The sequence below is a fragment of the Macaca mulatta genome, chromosome 4, assembly GCF_049350105.2.
Source record: "Macaca mulatta isolate MMU2019108-1 chromosome 4, T2T-MMU8v2.0, whole genome shotgun sequence".
Lineage (NCBI taxonomy): Eukaryota > Metazoa > Chordata > Mammalia > Primates > Cercopithecidae > Macaca > Macaca mulatta.
In genome coordinates this window covers 113532762-113550941 of record NC_133409.1, presented here as the reverse complement: position 1 = coordinate 113550941, position 18180 = coordinate 113532762, and the positions used below count along the sequence as shown (strand labels likewise).

Genomic DNA, 18180 nt, shown 5'->3' with positions numbered 1-18180 from the left:
CGGTGACTCACTCCTGTAATGCCAACACTTTGGGAGGCTGAGGCAGGAGGATCACTTGGGGCCAGGAGTTCAAGACCAGCCTGGCCAACATGGTAAAATCCTGCCTTTACTAAAAAAAAAAAAAAAAAAATACAGAAATTAGCCAGGCATGGTGGCAGGTGCCTGTAATCCCAGCTACTTGGGGGGCTGAGGCAGGAGAATCACTGGAACCCGGGAAGCAGAGGTTGCAGTGAGCCGAGATCATGCCACTGCACTCCAGCCTGGGCGACATAGTGCGACTCCATCTCAAAAATAAAATAAAATACAAAACAAAATACATAACAGTCATGAACATAAAATATGCTTGCCTACACAGACTCTGGGAGAACTAAAGCAAGGTAGAAGGAAGATGTATCTGAGCACTCCCCACCTCCACTATCAGAGCTATGGTCCAGACTTCTATTGTTTGTAAACTGGATTATTGCCAGGCCTCCTGACTGGAGTCTCAGCTTTCCTCCTTGCTGTCTTCTATTACAAACATAGGAGCCAGAGGGAGCATATGAAAATGTCCGTCCAGTTATCTGATTCCTCCGCTCAGACTCTTCCAGTGACTTCCCATTCACCCAGAGTAAAAGCCAAATCCCTATGACGGTGAAGAAAGCTCACATAACGTGTGTACCCTCTTCCTCCTCTGCCTTTGCTCAGTCCTTCCCCACCACAGGGGCCCACCCGCTTTGCCTCAGCCTCACTAGGTGGGCTCCCACTTCAGGCCTTTCACACTTGCTGCATCCTCTACCAAGCCCCGATCTCCGTAATGTGCTCCCTCGCCTCCTTCAGTTCTTTGCTCAGATTTCACCTTTTGGTGAAGCCTTTTCTAACTGCCTTACTTAAACTTTAAAAAGCAGGGAAATCAGTAGTAACAAAATGTTACTTAGCATTCGAAGTCCTCAGATGATAATACAATACGAATTTCACTTTAAATAGCTACAATATTTTCAGTATGCTAAGTTTAACCATAAGAAGGGCAAAGGGCAGTACAACTTAAAGAGTCAAGGGACAAGTAGATTTCTCCTTAGAATCACAGGGTTTCTTTCCTGGGCTACTGCACTGAGTAGCTTTCAGTTCAATTGAACTCTAAATATTTACCAATTGCCTGTTATAAGGGACCTGATGCAGGGGTTAGTGAATTGGATAAGAAAGCATGAAACCCAGATTTTAAGGTTAAGATGATTCATCAGAGGGGATTACTCAAATACTCAAAAGAAATGACCAAAAATATATAAAATAGGGTGTTGCTCATAAGTGAAGTATAGCAAAGTGTTTTCATTTTGACCGATTGCTACAAAATCAATAGAACTGTTGACTTGGAATTAGATTGTGATTTGATTGTATCGTGACAGTGACAAAAACTGCAAGATTTTCTGTCCAGGGTTCTGACAGTCTATTGAATTAAATGTGGTTCAAATTCAAAGTACCTTGATATTATTCACAGTTTTTCATAGATGGTGCAATATTAGGAAAGGTAAAATAACTGCTCCTAGCTTTGTGTGCACTGTGATTAGTGAAAGCATTATGATACTTTTTTTTTAGTATCTAAATATACCATACCATAAAATGGTAAGTTTTAAAAATAGACTTGATTATTACCAAGCAGTGGTTGGTGAGGGTAGAAGAAGTTGTCTGGAGTTGATTAAACAATAGTAGGGGTTCTGGGTTACATGAAACAGATATAGAATACATCTGTATTTGTATAAATTAAAAATTCTTCTGATATTCTCTGGAATTTTATATTCTACATTAGCAGTAATATTTGAATTATTTGTTTTATGATCTCTCTTTCATAGATATAAAAGAACTTAAGTTATTTACAACACCTGTTATATTATTTAGATGATAGTTAGGTTTTATATGCATATTAACAATGTATTTTAATTAAATGATGAAAACAGATGTCATCATTAGCAAATGTAATGGGAAGAAAATTACATCTTGTCACTTACCTTGAAATGCACTCCAGAATGCATTAGAAAATACTGTACCTAATGATGGTTGGCTAATTCAGTACACTGTGCAAGTAAAATTCAGGAAGCTTGTATTCCTCTGCTTTTAAAAGTGAAAAAGAGCAAGTCTTTTTGGAATAAACTTTTTATTACCAAGCTATTCAACTTAAGCTTTAGAAATAGAATATTTGATGGCACTCTTTCAAGAATCTGGACTCAATCTATATATTTTATGTCATAATTCTAGATCCTATTTATGTATTTCAATCCATTGAATAATGTTACACTTCACAGGACCATAATAGAAGTTTTATCTGATTTTTGTTCACTATTTTCTCTATACATTATAAAATAGCTAATATTTTACTGAGTACTCACTATTGTCTCCACCTCCCTAAGTACTTTGCACATACATATTAGCCATTTTAATCCTCACAACAACCCCACAGTAGGTGGGCATTATTATACTCATTTTACAGAGGAAGAGGTGGAGTCTTTGCATGTTAAATAACTTTCCAGGTCAGAAGCTAATAAGAGGGAGAGCCCAGGAAAGTTTTGAACCCAGGAAATTTGGCCCTAGAACCACTGGGCTCTGCTTTTTTCTCAAGTATTGGCACACACAGAGATTAAATCTAAAACCAAGAAATATGCTTGTGCATTCACTTCTTGGGGTCAAGAAGCAAGTAATACACTTTCCTTCTACACTCAGAGTAGGAGCAGTATATCTTCGTTATCCCCTCACTAGGGATAAGTGGGTGTTCAGAACCTCTGAACAGACAAGAGAGAAATGTCACAGGTCGCCACATAGAGACCCTGGTAACCAGATGGGTGAGCACAAACTTTACCAACAGAAGAATTTGTCCAGGGAGATGAAGTCATTAGATGTTCTGGAAATTAGGGGACATTGCACTTCTCATTTATTCCCTTGTGGCTCTGTGATTTCTGAGAAACAAAGCAGCTTGAAGAGCTTTATAGGACCATTGAGGTTTTAAAGGAATTATTCTGATCAAATATTAAAAATGTAAGGTAATACTTTGTCAAAGTAACATTGAAAGCCCCTCTCCCTTAACTAACACATGCCTGAACATAGTTTATCATCTAAAAGAAGAAAAGGCAACAAAATGTGGTTAACTCACTAATAAGAAGGATACATTCGATGTTTGTAAATTTATCAGACATTAAACATGAAAAGGAAAACAAGTCTTTCACATTAAAATTTTTCTGTATATCATTCATTCACCAAGTATTTCAGAGCATTGGAAATATTTGTGATTCAGGCAATTTACATTTATCAGTGCAGTGATAATACTAATGATAATATTCTTTTTATAAATATCAGATTTTTAGAATCTCCTTTCTTTTTTTTTTTTTTTTTGTTTGTTTGTTGTGAATCAGCAATGACCATAAAAATGCCAAAAAAAATTTCAGACAAAATTACACGTGTTCCACTAGTGGTTGTATTTTCTGGAGTTTCCACAAAACAGATTTTACTTGTGGGTTCATTTTTCACTCTGACTTCCATCTTTCAAGATGACCTTTTTTCCCCTCACTAGTGGTCTATTGATAGATCATCCAAGCCACTCATACTAATCCCCATCTGCCAGGAAATCCTGCCAGTCATCACTGCCTCCCAAAGTTATCAGCTAAGTGTACTCAGAAACTTAAAAGCAAAGTACTCTGTTTCCCTCATGTATTATCTATGTCTACGTATAATAATAATAGCTAATATTTATTGAGCTTTTACCATAGGCTAGACACGGTGCTAAGCACTTTACATTGATTATCTCAATTAACCTCTCAACAATCTTACAAAGTTGCTATTATTATCACCAGTTCATAAATGAGGAGACTGAGGAACAGAGTTTAAATAACTTCTTCATGGTCATGAAGCTAGGAAATAGAACTAGATTTGATCCTGACCACGCCAGGCTCACACTTATGTCTGAACTATTATATTTAATTCCTTCCAAAAAGTGTCCCGTTGTATAATGTCATTGGGTTGGTTTTTTCCCTCCTTATAGTAACATAACAAAGCAATTCTGGTGAAGATAGTTGACAATACAGCAAAGGCAGTGTTTACAGTGGGTTGTGCATTGCAGAAGATGCAAGCATGAATTGGTTACCTAACACTTTGGCTTGCTCATATGTGTAGACATCACTGTCTTCTAAATTGCCAACACATGGTGTTTGCTCTTTATGCATTAGGTAGGTTGGCATGATCACGTGACACATTCTGGAAACGTTTGCATGGAGTATGATTAGACCTATTTAATATCAGTTGATTACATATCTGTTATATAGATGATCCCAATATTACCTATTAAGATTATTTCCTTAAAACTTACCTTCATTCCTTTTAAAAATTATATTCCTAATTCATATCCTACTTTATGATTTCTCATAATTTTACTTGATTTTCTTCTCCTCAGTTGTACTGTGAATGAGATAACTTGTTTGCCAAAATATTAAAATGACCCTTTCTTGAACCAGGTTTTCAGTTTCAGACCTCTGATATATCTCTAATATTAGAAAGCAGTAATATTGTTCCATAATATCTAGAAACAGTATTTCTAGGACCTAACATATGAACCTTCTACACATGCAGCACTTCACAGCATTCAGGAACACAGTGAAAGTATTTATTGGGAGATGGAGTGCAGCAGAAAACTTAAATCTATGCTAGTGGGCTTCCATGTCCTCAGATGTCTTCATTTAATGCTTACTCAGGAGTGGCCTCCTATGGTAAATTGAAAATGGAATTAAAAATAAATGCTTGACTGAAGTAATAGACTATACAACACAAATAGCTAATCATCAGTTATGCTCTTATTTTTCGTAAGTGTCATCTCTCAGTGCTTTCAGAACACTGTGGGATGCTGATTGGATGAACTTCATTTTTAACAATGCTAAATGGAGGACCATAAAAACTACCAACAATAGAAAAATATACAAAAACCCTTAATATATAATATTTTAAAAGGTTATGTAGAATGATAGTCCTCCACAAAAGAGCAGAAGTTGCAACATTTTATAAATTTTTCTTTTGTTCTTTTTCAGCCACCTCTGAAAACACATTTTCCTAGTAACTCAAATCTCCTGCTGATTGTACTAATTTTTTTTTAACACGTAAGATGTTTTAAAAAGTAATTTAAATAACTATGACAGAATTGAATGCAAAAATAAAAAGCTTTAGTGCCATCTGCTGGATATTTGCAATAAGAAAAAAGTATACTCATTTTAAACTAAAGACCAAACGTGTTTTTAAGATACAAACTGATAATTTGTTGAACTGTAGTAATTTTCAAAAATTACTCAATAACATCTGGGGTAAATTTCTGAATTACTGAGATATTTAGAATATTGCCTCTGAAGCAACCTATGTTTAAGCCTGTGTACAAAACACTATGATGCTTTTTAAAACTCACAAATGTGCACATTTCTTTGAGTCATAAAATTGTAAGTTTTAAACAATGATGATTATCAGGTTAAATATGTGTATATACCATAATATTAAATTATTCAGCATATTTCCAGAGGGGTAGTGCCCCAGATTTTGCGTTTATGCTTAAAATTTCATTGGGATGATTATTTTTATGAAGTGAAATGGCAGATCTGTGAAAAAATTGCCTTCATCTTCAAGTTTATTCTTAATGTTTGCAGTCTCCGCCACATGGTGGTCTCTGGATAATTTGCACCAGAACTACTAAAAAAGCTTCTTCCTGGAATTTATCCCAAACCTACTGAATCAGAAGCTCTGTAGGTTCGTCCAAAAATTTGCATTTTAACAAACCCTTTAGATAATTCTGATGCATATTAAGTTTGAGGATACCAAGGAAACCCCTCTTACAAAGCAATAACTTTCCATTCCTTTAGCCATAATTAAAATTAGCATTCTGACAATAGAATGGTGTAGTGGAAAGTTTGAAATAGAGGACCTAATTATCACCAACCATTTTACTAGCCTTATGTAAGGCACATAAAGCATGTCCCTAAATGTTCCCATTTATAAAATGAGGAAATTGTACCCTCTAATCTTCAGAGTTTCTTCTCCTGTGTCTGTATTTTCCCAAATATTTTCATTTTACACTGGGTTTTGGAATCCTTCCTTTATCTTGTCTCACTCTAAGAAAAGTGTTTAAACGATGTCATAGTGATGAACCCCAAGTCCTGGCAAAGAAGAAAACCATGGTTTTAAGCTTGTACAACTAGATTTCTTAAATTTCAGCAGTGATTCACAAAAAGAGTTGAAGCAGACAACAAAGGCAAATGGTAGAATAATACATAGTTATTCCAAAAGAGAGCCTGTATGCTCATATCTAGAATAGCGTGTTATATCCTTACAGCTGGTGTTAAGTGAAAAATTCACCTAAGTAAATTTATATTAGTAAAGTATTGATAAGTTTTGATGATACTTGGTAAGGGTTCAAGCTATGAAAGGAAGTTCAAAGCTGAAGGAAAAATACACTGCTGTAAAAGCGATTTCATCTGAGTTACATATGTTTGCAATTGCAGTCACTTCCTTTTGCAGGATACTATGCATATGCCTGACACCTGTAAACAACTTGTATTTATAATAAGAATATCAGGTAATAAAATAATTGAAACTCAAGACCTTCTTATGCTACTTTCTTTGTACTCCTGGAGCCTTAAGGAGTGTGGGTTGTGCAACAGACCTCAATGTATGTTTGTTGAATTGATGTTTGGAAGATTCTACTGTGTTTGACAAATAGCTAGAAAGTTTAATTTTATTGTAGTGTAAGATGTATGAGAAAACGTATGTGAGAGATTCTAATAGATAAGAAAGTGGGGACCTTGTACCACAGGATGAGAAATTGAACTACCTCAGAGATGATATTTAATCAGTAGATTGACATGATTGGTTCCATTTATTAGGAAGATCATTCAGGCAGTATGAAAGATGCACTAGAATGACGGAATCCATCGGCAGGAAGCCTAGCTAGAAAGCTAATGAAATAATCCGAGCTAAGAATAATGAGGGCCTTCATTCACAGGGGATAGATTTGTGCTGTTCATTAAATCACTACGGAAAGAAGGAGGTTTTTTGTTTGTTAGATTGTATATGTACCTTGTATCTCAGTCCAAGTTTTACGTTGATTTACTGTCCCTGCAGCTTTTTAACCAGATAAAATTAACTAGACAGACACGCGTACATATATCCACAAAGTTTATAGGAAAAAAAGGGATTAAAAATTTAAAAATTGCAAACTTTATTTCTCAACATAAGATCTATGGAGTTCAAGACACTTTTATAACCCTTGATACCAGCCATTTAGTTTATCCCTAAAGAACTGAGAGTCCTGGGGATTTTACCATGCCAATACAGTCTTTTTTACAACATTAACTGAAGAAAAATGAGTGCCCTTCACAGACATTTTAAGATTAGGAAACAAAAGGAAATTAGAAGAATTCAATTTAGGACTGTAAGGTAGATGCCTAATGATTGCCTATCAAAACTCTGGCAGAATTGCCCTTGTTTGATGAGAAGAATGAGCAAGAACATTGTCATGGTGGAGAAGGACTCTCAGATGGCACTTCCCTGGGACTTTTTCTACTAAAGATTGGCTAACTTTATCAAAACACTGTCGTAATAAGCAGATGTCATCATTCCTTGGTCCCCCAGAAAGTGAGCAAGCAAAATGGCTTGAGCATCCCAAGAAACTGTTGCCATGACATTTGCTTTTGACTGGTCTGCTTTTACTTTGACTGGACCACTTCCACCTCTTGAAGGCCATTCTTTTGATTGTGTTTTGTTTTCAGGATCATACTGGTAAAGCCATGTTTCATCTACTGTTAGAATTCTTCAAATAAATGCTTTAGCGTATTTATCCGATTTTAAAATTTCCATTGAAAGCTCTGCTCTTCTCTGCAGCTGATCTGGGTGCAATGGTTTTGGCACCCATCAAATGGAAAGTTTGGTCAACTTTAATTTTCCAGTCAAAAATGTGTAAGCTGAACCAATTGAGATGTCTGTGGTGCTGGCTACTATTTCTGCTGTTAATTGTCTGTACCCTTCAATTAGGGTATGAACAAAATGATTTTTTTCCTCACAAATTGATGTATGTGGTCTGCTACTGCAGGCTTCATCTTCAGCATCATCTCATTCCTTCTAAAAATGAGTTATCCATTTGTAAACTGATGATTTCTTTGGAACATTGTCCCATAAATTTTTCATAAAGCATCAGTGATTTCACCATTCTTCTGCCCAAACTTCACTTGAATTAATTTGTATTTATTTTATTTTATTTTGTTTTGTTTTATTTTATTTTTTTGAGATGGAGCCTCACTCTTGTCCCCCAGGCTGGAGTACAATGGCACTATCTTGGCTCACTGCAACCTTTGCCTTCCAGGTTCAAGTGATTCTCCTGCCTCAGCCTTCCGAGTAGCTGGGACTACAGGCACCTGCCACCATACCTGGCTGATTTTTTGTAATTTTTAGTAGGGATGGGGTTTAACCATGTTGGCCAGGCTCCAGGCTGGTCTCGAACTCCTGACCTCAGGTAATCCACCTGCCTCGGCCTCCCAAAGTGCTGGGATTATAGACGTGAGCCACCGTGCCCGGTCACTTGAAATTTCATGTTTGTTCTTGCTTCAATTTTAGAGGAATTCGTGTTGCTCTCATAGGAGCTCTTTTCAAACTTATGTTTTATCCTTCTTAGTGCCTCGAACTGTTAATAGATACTTTTCAGACATGTTATAACAAGTTAGTATAAGTTCATTTTGGTGCAAGAAACTTTTGGAATCTATGCATAGCTTTTTAGTAATACTCATTTTCTGTGAACTTTTTGAAGACCCCTCATATAAGTAATTTGCTTGGGGAACTGAATCTATTTTTTAAAATTTCCTGGTGGTGGCGAAATGCTTTCCATAGTAATGTGTGCTTAGTGTATGATGAAGAAAAAGAGAGGGAGGAAGAGGAGAGAAACGAAGAGAGGGAAGGAGAGGTGAGGGGAGCAGAAGGAAAGGAGGGAAGGAGAGGGAGGGGAGAGAGATAAAATGGAAAATGAATGGGAAAGGGAGATCTTAGGTATTGTTCACCCATGGTACAGTGGAAGGAATTAAGCAATTTGACATAGATCAGAAGTTTGCAGCTGAAGTGGAAGACTGACCCCCACAATATATATTTCAAAATCATTTTAGGAAGTCTTATGAAAAAAGTAGAAATCTGAAAACTGAATTACATAGACTCTCCTGCAGCTAGAATCCCTGATGTAATTTAGGTTCCATCAGTCGAATGTGCTTGCATGAGATTTGAATGGAAACTGAATTAGATGCAGAGCCGAAACAACATACTGGGCATGATTTTCCTGGGATCTCCTGATGGGGCTCTGGTGGTGGCTTCTAGATCAGAATACCTTAGCAGAGGTGGTAGGACAGTAGCACCAGCCATTTGGACAGTGGCTTTCTGATTTCTGCAGCTTTCTGATTGAGCAGCTTTGTTATTTTTGTTTTGTTTTGTTTTTTGTATTCGACAGGATCTCACCCTGTCACCCAGGCTGGAGTGCAGTGGCATGATCATGGCTCACTGTAGCCTTGACCTCTGAGGCTCAAACAATCCTCCCACGTCAGCCTCCTGAGTAGCTGGGTCTGCAGACATGCACCACCATGCCTGGCTAATATATTTTTAAATTTTTTTTTATAGAGATTGGGTCTAGCTTTGTTGTCCAAGCATTTCTCAAATTCCTAGGCTCAAGTGATTCTCCCACCTTGGCCTCTCAAAGTGCTGGAATTACAGGCATGTGCCACTGTGCTTGGCCTGATGGTGAAACTTTGAGGAGTTAGCTTGTGATCTTGTTTTGAAGGGCATTCCAAGAGACCAATCCAAGACACCACAACCATCCCTCTTCCAACTGTTTTGTAGCAGAAAACCCCATTATTTAACATTTTGGTCAAAAAGACTGTGCTGTTTATTATTTTCTACTCAACTCTGACACAAGAAGCCACTATTTGCAAACATCATTAAAAAAAACAATAGTGACCCTTGAAATTTTGTGAAATTTTACAGCTCCTCTATTATGGAGTGAAATCAAAAAGGCAGTTTCACTAAAAGGAGGACAGTTGTGTTGTCGGGACAAGAAAGAGTTTTTTAACTGTACAACTATATGACTTATTGTCCTTCTTTGATCCTGGTACATGCTGTCATAAACTGCTAATTTATATTTATGTATAACTTACTTTCCAAATAGATTATTCACTGAAGTCAAGAACTGTGAATTTATGTTCAACAGTATAGTGTGATGTCAAAATGTGTATAAACAAGCCTCCAACCTACTAGACTAGAAAAACATTGAATTTCAGACATTATTAGGGCTCCCTCTTGGACAACCCCATGTTTTTTGGAGGCTCTTAATCAGTCCATCATTCTCAGAACAACTCTCCTGCCTTTAATATCCATGCCACTAACCCCATAAGGCCTTGGTGGTGCCCATGTGCTAAGGTTGACGAAGGGAACACATGATGGATGGTACTGATCTGTTTTCTGTGCCAAGGGCGACAAGGGAAACAGAGGCCATGCTTATTGTTTTCAGCACCCATGCCCCTCCGCCAATGTATACACATCCTAAAGCAATCCTCCATTTGGGAGTACTGCATGCAAACTATCCTGGCCTCTGCCCTGCTTTTATCTCAGAGAAAGCCCTCACCTGCTCTTAGAACCTGCCACTTGGAGTTTTAAAACTTTAAAACGATAGCTTCCATCCTTTCCTCCTCTGGAAAAATCCAGTTGTATTTGCCTAGACCTCATAAAAGAAAGCCAGGAAGAAAGGTAGAAGTTTCTGCTAGATTCTCATTTATTTAGGAATGGGAGAAGAAAAAATTCAAAACAGAAAAATGTGAATTGCTGCGCTAATTAGAAAGATTTCTCTACATTCCACTATTACCATTTACTTGTTCAACAAATACTTATTAATTTGTGCAAATGTCATCAATAATTGCTTGTTTAAATTATTTATTTTGCATTGATCACATGATATTTAGCTTTTGAGACATTTAAAGAATGATATTTAGGTTTTTAGGCATTCATCTTTGTTTCTTTCAAAATATATACTATTAGTCACCCAAACAACTTGTTTACAAATTAAATTTTAGAGTTTCTTGAATTGAATGTACAATTATTAAAATAATGCAACAATTATTATATAGTAAAACAATGAAAAAAATCATATCCTAGGAGAAAGTTTCAGTATCACTGTTTTTCTTTTGATAGCATTGTGTATTTTATAATACTTTCCATTTTCCATATGGATAATTTAAATCTGTGATTTGCGATTATATATTTTGTCAACCTCACTAGTCAATAAGAATATATTGTTAACTCTAAAATTGAAGTGTACAAATAAATTTCATAAAAAGCTTTTACATTTGCAGTCCACATTTACTGTAAGACCATATAATAAAATATGTATTTCCATTTATTATTCATAATAGAACACTGTCACAAATTTGATATAGATTAAAGCATTAAAACATCAGATACAAAAAATAAATATGCTGTTTATGGTTTCACTACCAGTATCTTGCTTCCAAAGGCATATTTTATTATGAGGACAGCATCTTGACAGCATGAGATATCAGAGTAATGTAAGGGGAATATGAATTGAGAAAAGGGCATTAAGGTTGTATTTTAAGAGAACAATTTAATAGGGTAGTGCAGGTTATGGAGTAGGTAGATTTTAAGGATGTGGGAGTGAGGAATTCCCTCCCTCCATCCCTCCCTCCCTGCCTCCCTGCCTCCCTCCCTCCCTCCCTCCCTCCCTCCCTCCCTCCCTCCTTCCTTCCTTCCTTCCTTCCTTCCTTCCTTCCTTCCTTCCTTCCTTCCTTCCTTCCTTCCTTCCTTCCTTCCATAATGTCTGCAGTTAAAATAAGGAGCATCCCAGGAAATAAGTTGGAGAAATTGACAGGGACCTAAGTTGGGCTTTTTCTTCCAGAGCAGAATAAGGGAATCTTATCTGTAAGTAAAGGAAAAAACCCAGAAAGAAAAAATATTTGAAGATTAAGAGAAAAAGCAATCTCTTTCTTCTCTCATTATACTCCCTACTGGGATGTCTATACTAGTAGTTTAAACAAGGACTGCTGCTGAAAACGAAAAAGGAATTTCTAAATTTCTAAAGCACATGAGAGGAAGGCATAGATGGGTAAAGTTCACCAAGGGCCAGCATTCAGAAGGATGTGATTCCTTGTAGAGTTTGGAGTGATGACTGTGTGAATGGCCTCATGAACTTTGGGAGGAAGCACTTGGTGAAAAGCTGCCCCAGGTCACTTAGGTATGTCCCTCTGGGAGAAGAACACTGTCCCCTGGTGGCTGTCTTCCTTAGGACCTACTCCAAGATCCCCCATGGAGAAAGTGAGAAGCTAGAGATCTCACTGTCATACCTCAGTGGAGAAGTCTCATCCAACCAGCTCATTTGCCATGACCAACTAGAAAAGGAAAAGTTGCTGCCTACCTACGTCACAGCCAGGAGACCTTCAATTCTATGTAGCCCTGATTTGTTGTTCAATACTATTTGATGAGCTAGAAATGAATCTTTTTCTTTCTAATATTAAATTGTTCATACATACAAAACAGTATTATAAAACATATATGTAAGGTGTAAACAAAAAATAAAACCTACGTCATGTAACCCCTCCTCCACCAGCTTAAGAAATAAAATGATTTTAGTACTTTTGAAGCCTAGAGTTTGGGAAAAGTTTAGATATGTGTTAAGCATATGTGTGTGTGTGTGTGTGTGTGTGTGTGTATAAAAGCATGTGTATGTATACGTATATACATATATACACACACACACAGAGAACTCAACAAGATTAACAAGTGAGTTTAATCTACTGTATAGATACACATATGTTATATGCAATTAAGTTTATAATTGTCGTGTAAAAAATAAAATGAATACTTTTTAATAGAAGTTTACACTCTGTAGTAATGCTTTTAAATTTAAGTTCCATACCAGTTTTTGTTTGTTTGCTTTTCTGTTTGTTTTTCTTAATAATTCCCTGGGATCTCTTTTTTCTATCCTTTTATTTCAAACATTCTGTGCCTTTATGTTGTGAGTATATCGCTTCAGAACTTCATTTAGTTGGATTTTAAAAATCTAATGTGATGATCTTTGTCTTTTGATGATGCTTCTTTTAATGTATAATACTTGTGATTCCTCATGTGTTAGATTTTTTTTTTACCATTTCATACTGTCATAATTAATTGTTCTGCTTTGTTTATGTTTATGTATTTATTTATTTTAATTCTTATCTTCTTTGGGTTGACTTTTTTCTCATTCCATATTTTGTCCGCTACTGGTTTGGATATCATGCACTCTATTTCAATTATTTTTGGTGAATACCTAACTAAAATTTTGTTTTCAATCACTTGTACAAGAGTTAAAACTGAAGTTCTTGGTCACAGAACCTCAGTACATGTTTCTAGCATCTGCTTCAGAGATATGTTACTTTTCTGAATTACTGCTTCTCTTTCATTTTTGTCCTTTGAGAATTTTGCATACTTTCTCTCCAGCTCAAATGTACATTAAAAGTTATATTTTTAAATATTACACCCAGAATTTTCAATGTTTTGTGAAGTAGGGTGTATTAGGATATTTTGTCCTCAATATGAACTTGTTTGTAAATTGTATGGATTTTTTTTCTCAAAACAGACTAAGAAAGTAATACGTATATGTATAAATTTTCCATTCAGCAAATATGAGAAGTATATGTCTGAACTGTTTGCTAAACTGTGGACTTCTAATATTGTTTACTGTTTGATAGAAGAGAGGTGTTAAGTACAGAAATAACAATAAAACATAGTAAAAATATTAAATGGTCTATAAGTGACCCAGATGAAATGCTATGAGATTGTAATAGAGTATGGTTTTCTCTCAGTGGTCAGTGCCCTGCATGTATATATTGTACAAAGATTTCCTGAAACAAGTTCCCTTTTGATTGGGTCATATAAAATTCCTTTATGTTTGAATTTAAAAACACGCAGAGGCTTTGGTTTTCAAGCCATTATATCTTAGCATAAAGCACATACTAATCTGGAATTGACAAACTGCTCTATGGGCAAAATCTGGACTACTATCTATTTTTGTAAATAAAGTTTCACTGGAGCATATTTACATTCATTCATTTACATACTATCTGTGGCTACTTTCCTGCTACAGCAGAAATGAGCAGTTGCAAAAGGAACTACATGACCCTCAAAGTCTAAAATATTTACAATCTGCCTTTTTTTCCGAAAAGTTTGCCAACACCCGTACTCCATCATGTTCTATATTTTAGAATAAGTTTATAGGGAAACTTTCCTTAGCCTAGTTTTCGCCTTCTCATTTATATTTACTTAAATGGATTTGATTTGGTAGTTCTCACAATAAGTATTTATTTATGTAATCCCTCTATGCTTGGAGTTTCCTTGGTTAGAAATATTTCCTTGCTCCCATTCCTTAATTATTATTATTATTATTATTTTAATTTTTTTTTCTTTTTTTTTTTGATGGAGTCTTGCTCTGTCACCCAGGCTGGAGTGCAGTGGCACGATCTCGGCTCAGTGCAAGCTCAGCCTCCCGGGTTCACGCCACTCTCCTGCCTCAGCCACCCAAGTAGCTGGGACTACACGCGCCCGCCACCATGTCCGGCTAAATTTTGTATTTTCAGTAGAGTCGGGGTTTCACCGTGTTAGTCAGGATGGTCTCAATCTCCTGACTTCGTGGTCCGCCCGCCTCGGCCTCCCAAAGTGCTGGGATTACAGGCATGAGCCACTGCGTCCAGCCCTTCCTTAAAATTATTTTCTTTAGTGGAAGAAGTAAGATTGTCAGTGCAATTTTACATGATAACTTTTGAAATAACAAATGCCCACACTTGTTTTCTACTAACTTGACCCTAGTTTTTATACTTAAAATATAAAAACATCAACGTATCAAATAACTCTTCAATAAATTGACCAGGTATTCTTGCATTCATTAAATGAAATAACACATATATTCCTTTGTAAAGTGAAATTAGCTGGCCTTTTAATTGGGAAATATTTCAGATCCTAAACTACACTGTTATGTGCTGGTGCTTGTATGTTTGCTTTAATTATTGGAATTAAATAGAAAAGGTGTCAGCTGGCAAAGCTGCAAAGGGATTTGAGAATTTTTAAGGTAATCACAGAAGTTCTGCTTAAGAACTATTAAGGTTAAAAAGAAAATATAATGAAGTCTCAATACCTCAAACACTGCAGTACCTGGACCTAACTTATTTGATTCTATTTCCAGGGAGTATCAGTTCCTCACAGTTATCTTAGATTGAGAACATGAGACTAACTGCCTGAATTAACAAAAGCATCCGTGTACTCTGTGTTCTAGGGAATACTCAAATCCGGAAAACTAGCTCAGATACCCAGATGAATTTGAGCAGGAGTCCCTCTTTTGGCAAAATAGCCAATAACTATTGGCTAGGCTCAGGACAACTCTCAGTTCTCATTTTCAAAACCAAGACATCCTTCCACTGGGGGATTCACTGGATGTTCTTGTGTTCTATTCAGAACAGCAAACAGTTCTATTTATAGAGATTTAAGATTGGAATTTGAACTGATGGTGATGGGAGGAGACTTTAATCACATTAAATGTGAACATTCTAATGGGAAGTTTCCCTAGACAACTTTAGCTGTCCCCACAGACGGTAGTTAATCAGGAGTGGTTGCTAGCAAGCTTCATACATATTACCTGGTTAAAATAATGAAAAATTGGACTATGTAAAAATCTGCATGTCTACAAGGTAAGATTTAGAACTTTTAGTGTGAACTGGAAGAACTAGGAACTCAAATATAATGCAAAAGCTAACATTCTGTGTAATGTATTAAATTAGATACTTGATGCCAAATAGGTAAGTAGCTTCCAGGAATGGGGGCAAAGGAATCTATTTTGTAGAAGACAGATTGCCCAGCAACATAGTCTAAAACAATATTTTTCAAAGTATGCATCATGCTCAAATACTGGGTCATGGAATCAATTTACTGTGACAAACTTATTTTTGAATTATATTCAGTATTAAAGTTAGAATAGGATAGAAAATATTGGAGCACATCGTATGTATTTAGGCTAAATATTTTGTGTGATTTTTGTTTCAGTTATATGCACACATGCCTGTAGTTGTAAAGTGTTAAGCTCTCAGTTGAAATATTTTGAAAAATCTAAAAGAAACAGAGGCAGGGAATAGCTACACAAATTTCACTGCTGGCGATAAACAGTGCTTATATAGATTCTACATACACATAGTTCAGTGCTAATGAGCAAAACTGGGATTATGGAATCATGCTAATATATATCCTACCTTTGAAGGTAAGGTTAGTAGGGAAAATAGCTTGTATGTTTTGCTTTAGTTCAAATAGCTATGCTTCCTTTTTGTTAGAAAAATTCCTTGTTTTGTTTGTTCTGGTTTTGTCTTCCACCATTTACTTAGTTTGCTACCATTTTCTCTTTTGCCTAGGAGATTGCATCAACAGTTTGAAAGCTATAAAGAACAAGTGAGAAAAATAGGGGAAGAAGCACGGCGTTACCAGGGCGAGCACAAAGACGATGCTCCAACTTGTGGAATCTGTCATAAAACAAAGTTTGCTGATGGGTGCGGTCATCTCTGCTCCTATTGTCGCACTAAGTTCTGTGCACGCTGCGGAGGCCGCGTGTCTCTACGGTCAAACAACGTGAGTATTCCATGAACATAAGGGGCGTTGTGAATGTGGACAAAAACTATTATGCCTTCCAAACATGAGAACACATGCATCTTAGAAAGCAAACATGTGCATAAACATACACATTAAAATTAACCTCCCTCATTTTGTTCATGTCCTTAATAAGGTAGTGGAATGCTGATGAAAATAATTCCTAAAAAGAAGTTACTTTATCTGTATTTCTTAATAAATGATTCCAATTCAAAACCAACAGATTACCTGTGAGAATGCATTTAGTTTTTGAAAAATGCAGTTAATGTAGATTTAATGTTATCATGAATTATAAAACTCTTGAAAGTTATGACCAATTCTTTTAAAAAAGCTAATTACTTTTGATTTCTGTAACATTAGTGTTCAGATTGAATGCACATGAAATGCAAAATAACTGAATGTCATATACTAAGCAATGATTAGCCTCTATGAGAGTAAATTCAGATTTACTGACATGTTCCAAGCTTATTTCATGGAAATTATTTAGATATTTAAAAACTATTGAGATTTGCACTTCTCATTTTCTTCTCTATAAGATATATTCTCACCTGATGATGTTTCCTTATTTGGCTTAAAAAAGAGCTACTCCTCTTATGCCAGTACTTTAAATAAATGCAATTTTTGAAGCGTTAAGATGCTAATATGGTAGGAACCAATATTATTATTTATGAAATACTAGAGTAATTCTAATAAATATTTAGTTTAGAATACATTTTAATGTTATACTTTATCATATTCTCTAAAATAGTACAGTATAATTATTTATAGGGAAATCTGAGTTTTCCTTAATAGAGATCTGCAGCTTAATGTAGAACAGTTACAAGTATGTAGCTAATGAATTCCCAGTGTTTCTGTAAAGAATTTGTCATATTATCTAATCATTAATACATTATAATATAATACAAGGTCATGTTTAAAAATAACATGAAATCTTTAAGCCCTCTTGATATTTCTCTAATTTGCATATTACAGTTAAATTTAAAACAAATCTCCCAATAAACATTATATTCTTTAGTAGTCTAGTTGAGTTATAAGTCAGATATTCTAAAATTTATTCCAATGGACTTAAGACACTGAGTATCATGTATCTATCTATCTATCTATCTATCTATCTATCTATCTATCTATCTATTTTTTTTTCTTGAGACAGAGTCTTGCTCTGTCACCCAGGCTGGAGTGCAGTGGTGCTCAGCTCACTGTAAACTCCACCTCCCGGATTGAAGTGATTCTCCCACCTCAGCCTCCCGAGTAGCTGGGATTACAGGTGCCCGCCACCACACTTGGCTAATTTTTGTATTTTTAGTAGACACAGAGTTTCACCATGTTGACCAGGCTGGTTTCAAACTCCTGACCTCAGGTGATGCGTCTGTCTTGGCCTCCCAAAGGGCTGGGATTACAGGTGTGAGCCATTGTGCCTGGCTGATCGATATATCTTATACTTTAAGACGAGACTGTTACTATCTCTGTGGCTTTAGGAAGATAATGAACTTCTCTGAA

At 35.9% G+C, this 18180-nt stretch overlaps 1 protein-coding gene across 1 annotated transcript in view; it reads left to right on the top strand.

The window, feature by feature from the left end:
- Positions 1-18180, top strand: part of RIMS1 (regulating synaptic membrane exocytosis 1) — a 491022-nt gene that overhangs the window by 188230 nt on the left and 284612 nt on the right. Inside the window, exon 3 of the mRNA XM_077999766.1 lies at positions 16452-16665. Within this exon, the coding sequence (XP_077855892.1) occupies positions 16452-16665 (214 nt within the window). The remainder of the gene's footprint in view (positions 1-16451; positions 16666-18180) is intronic.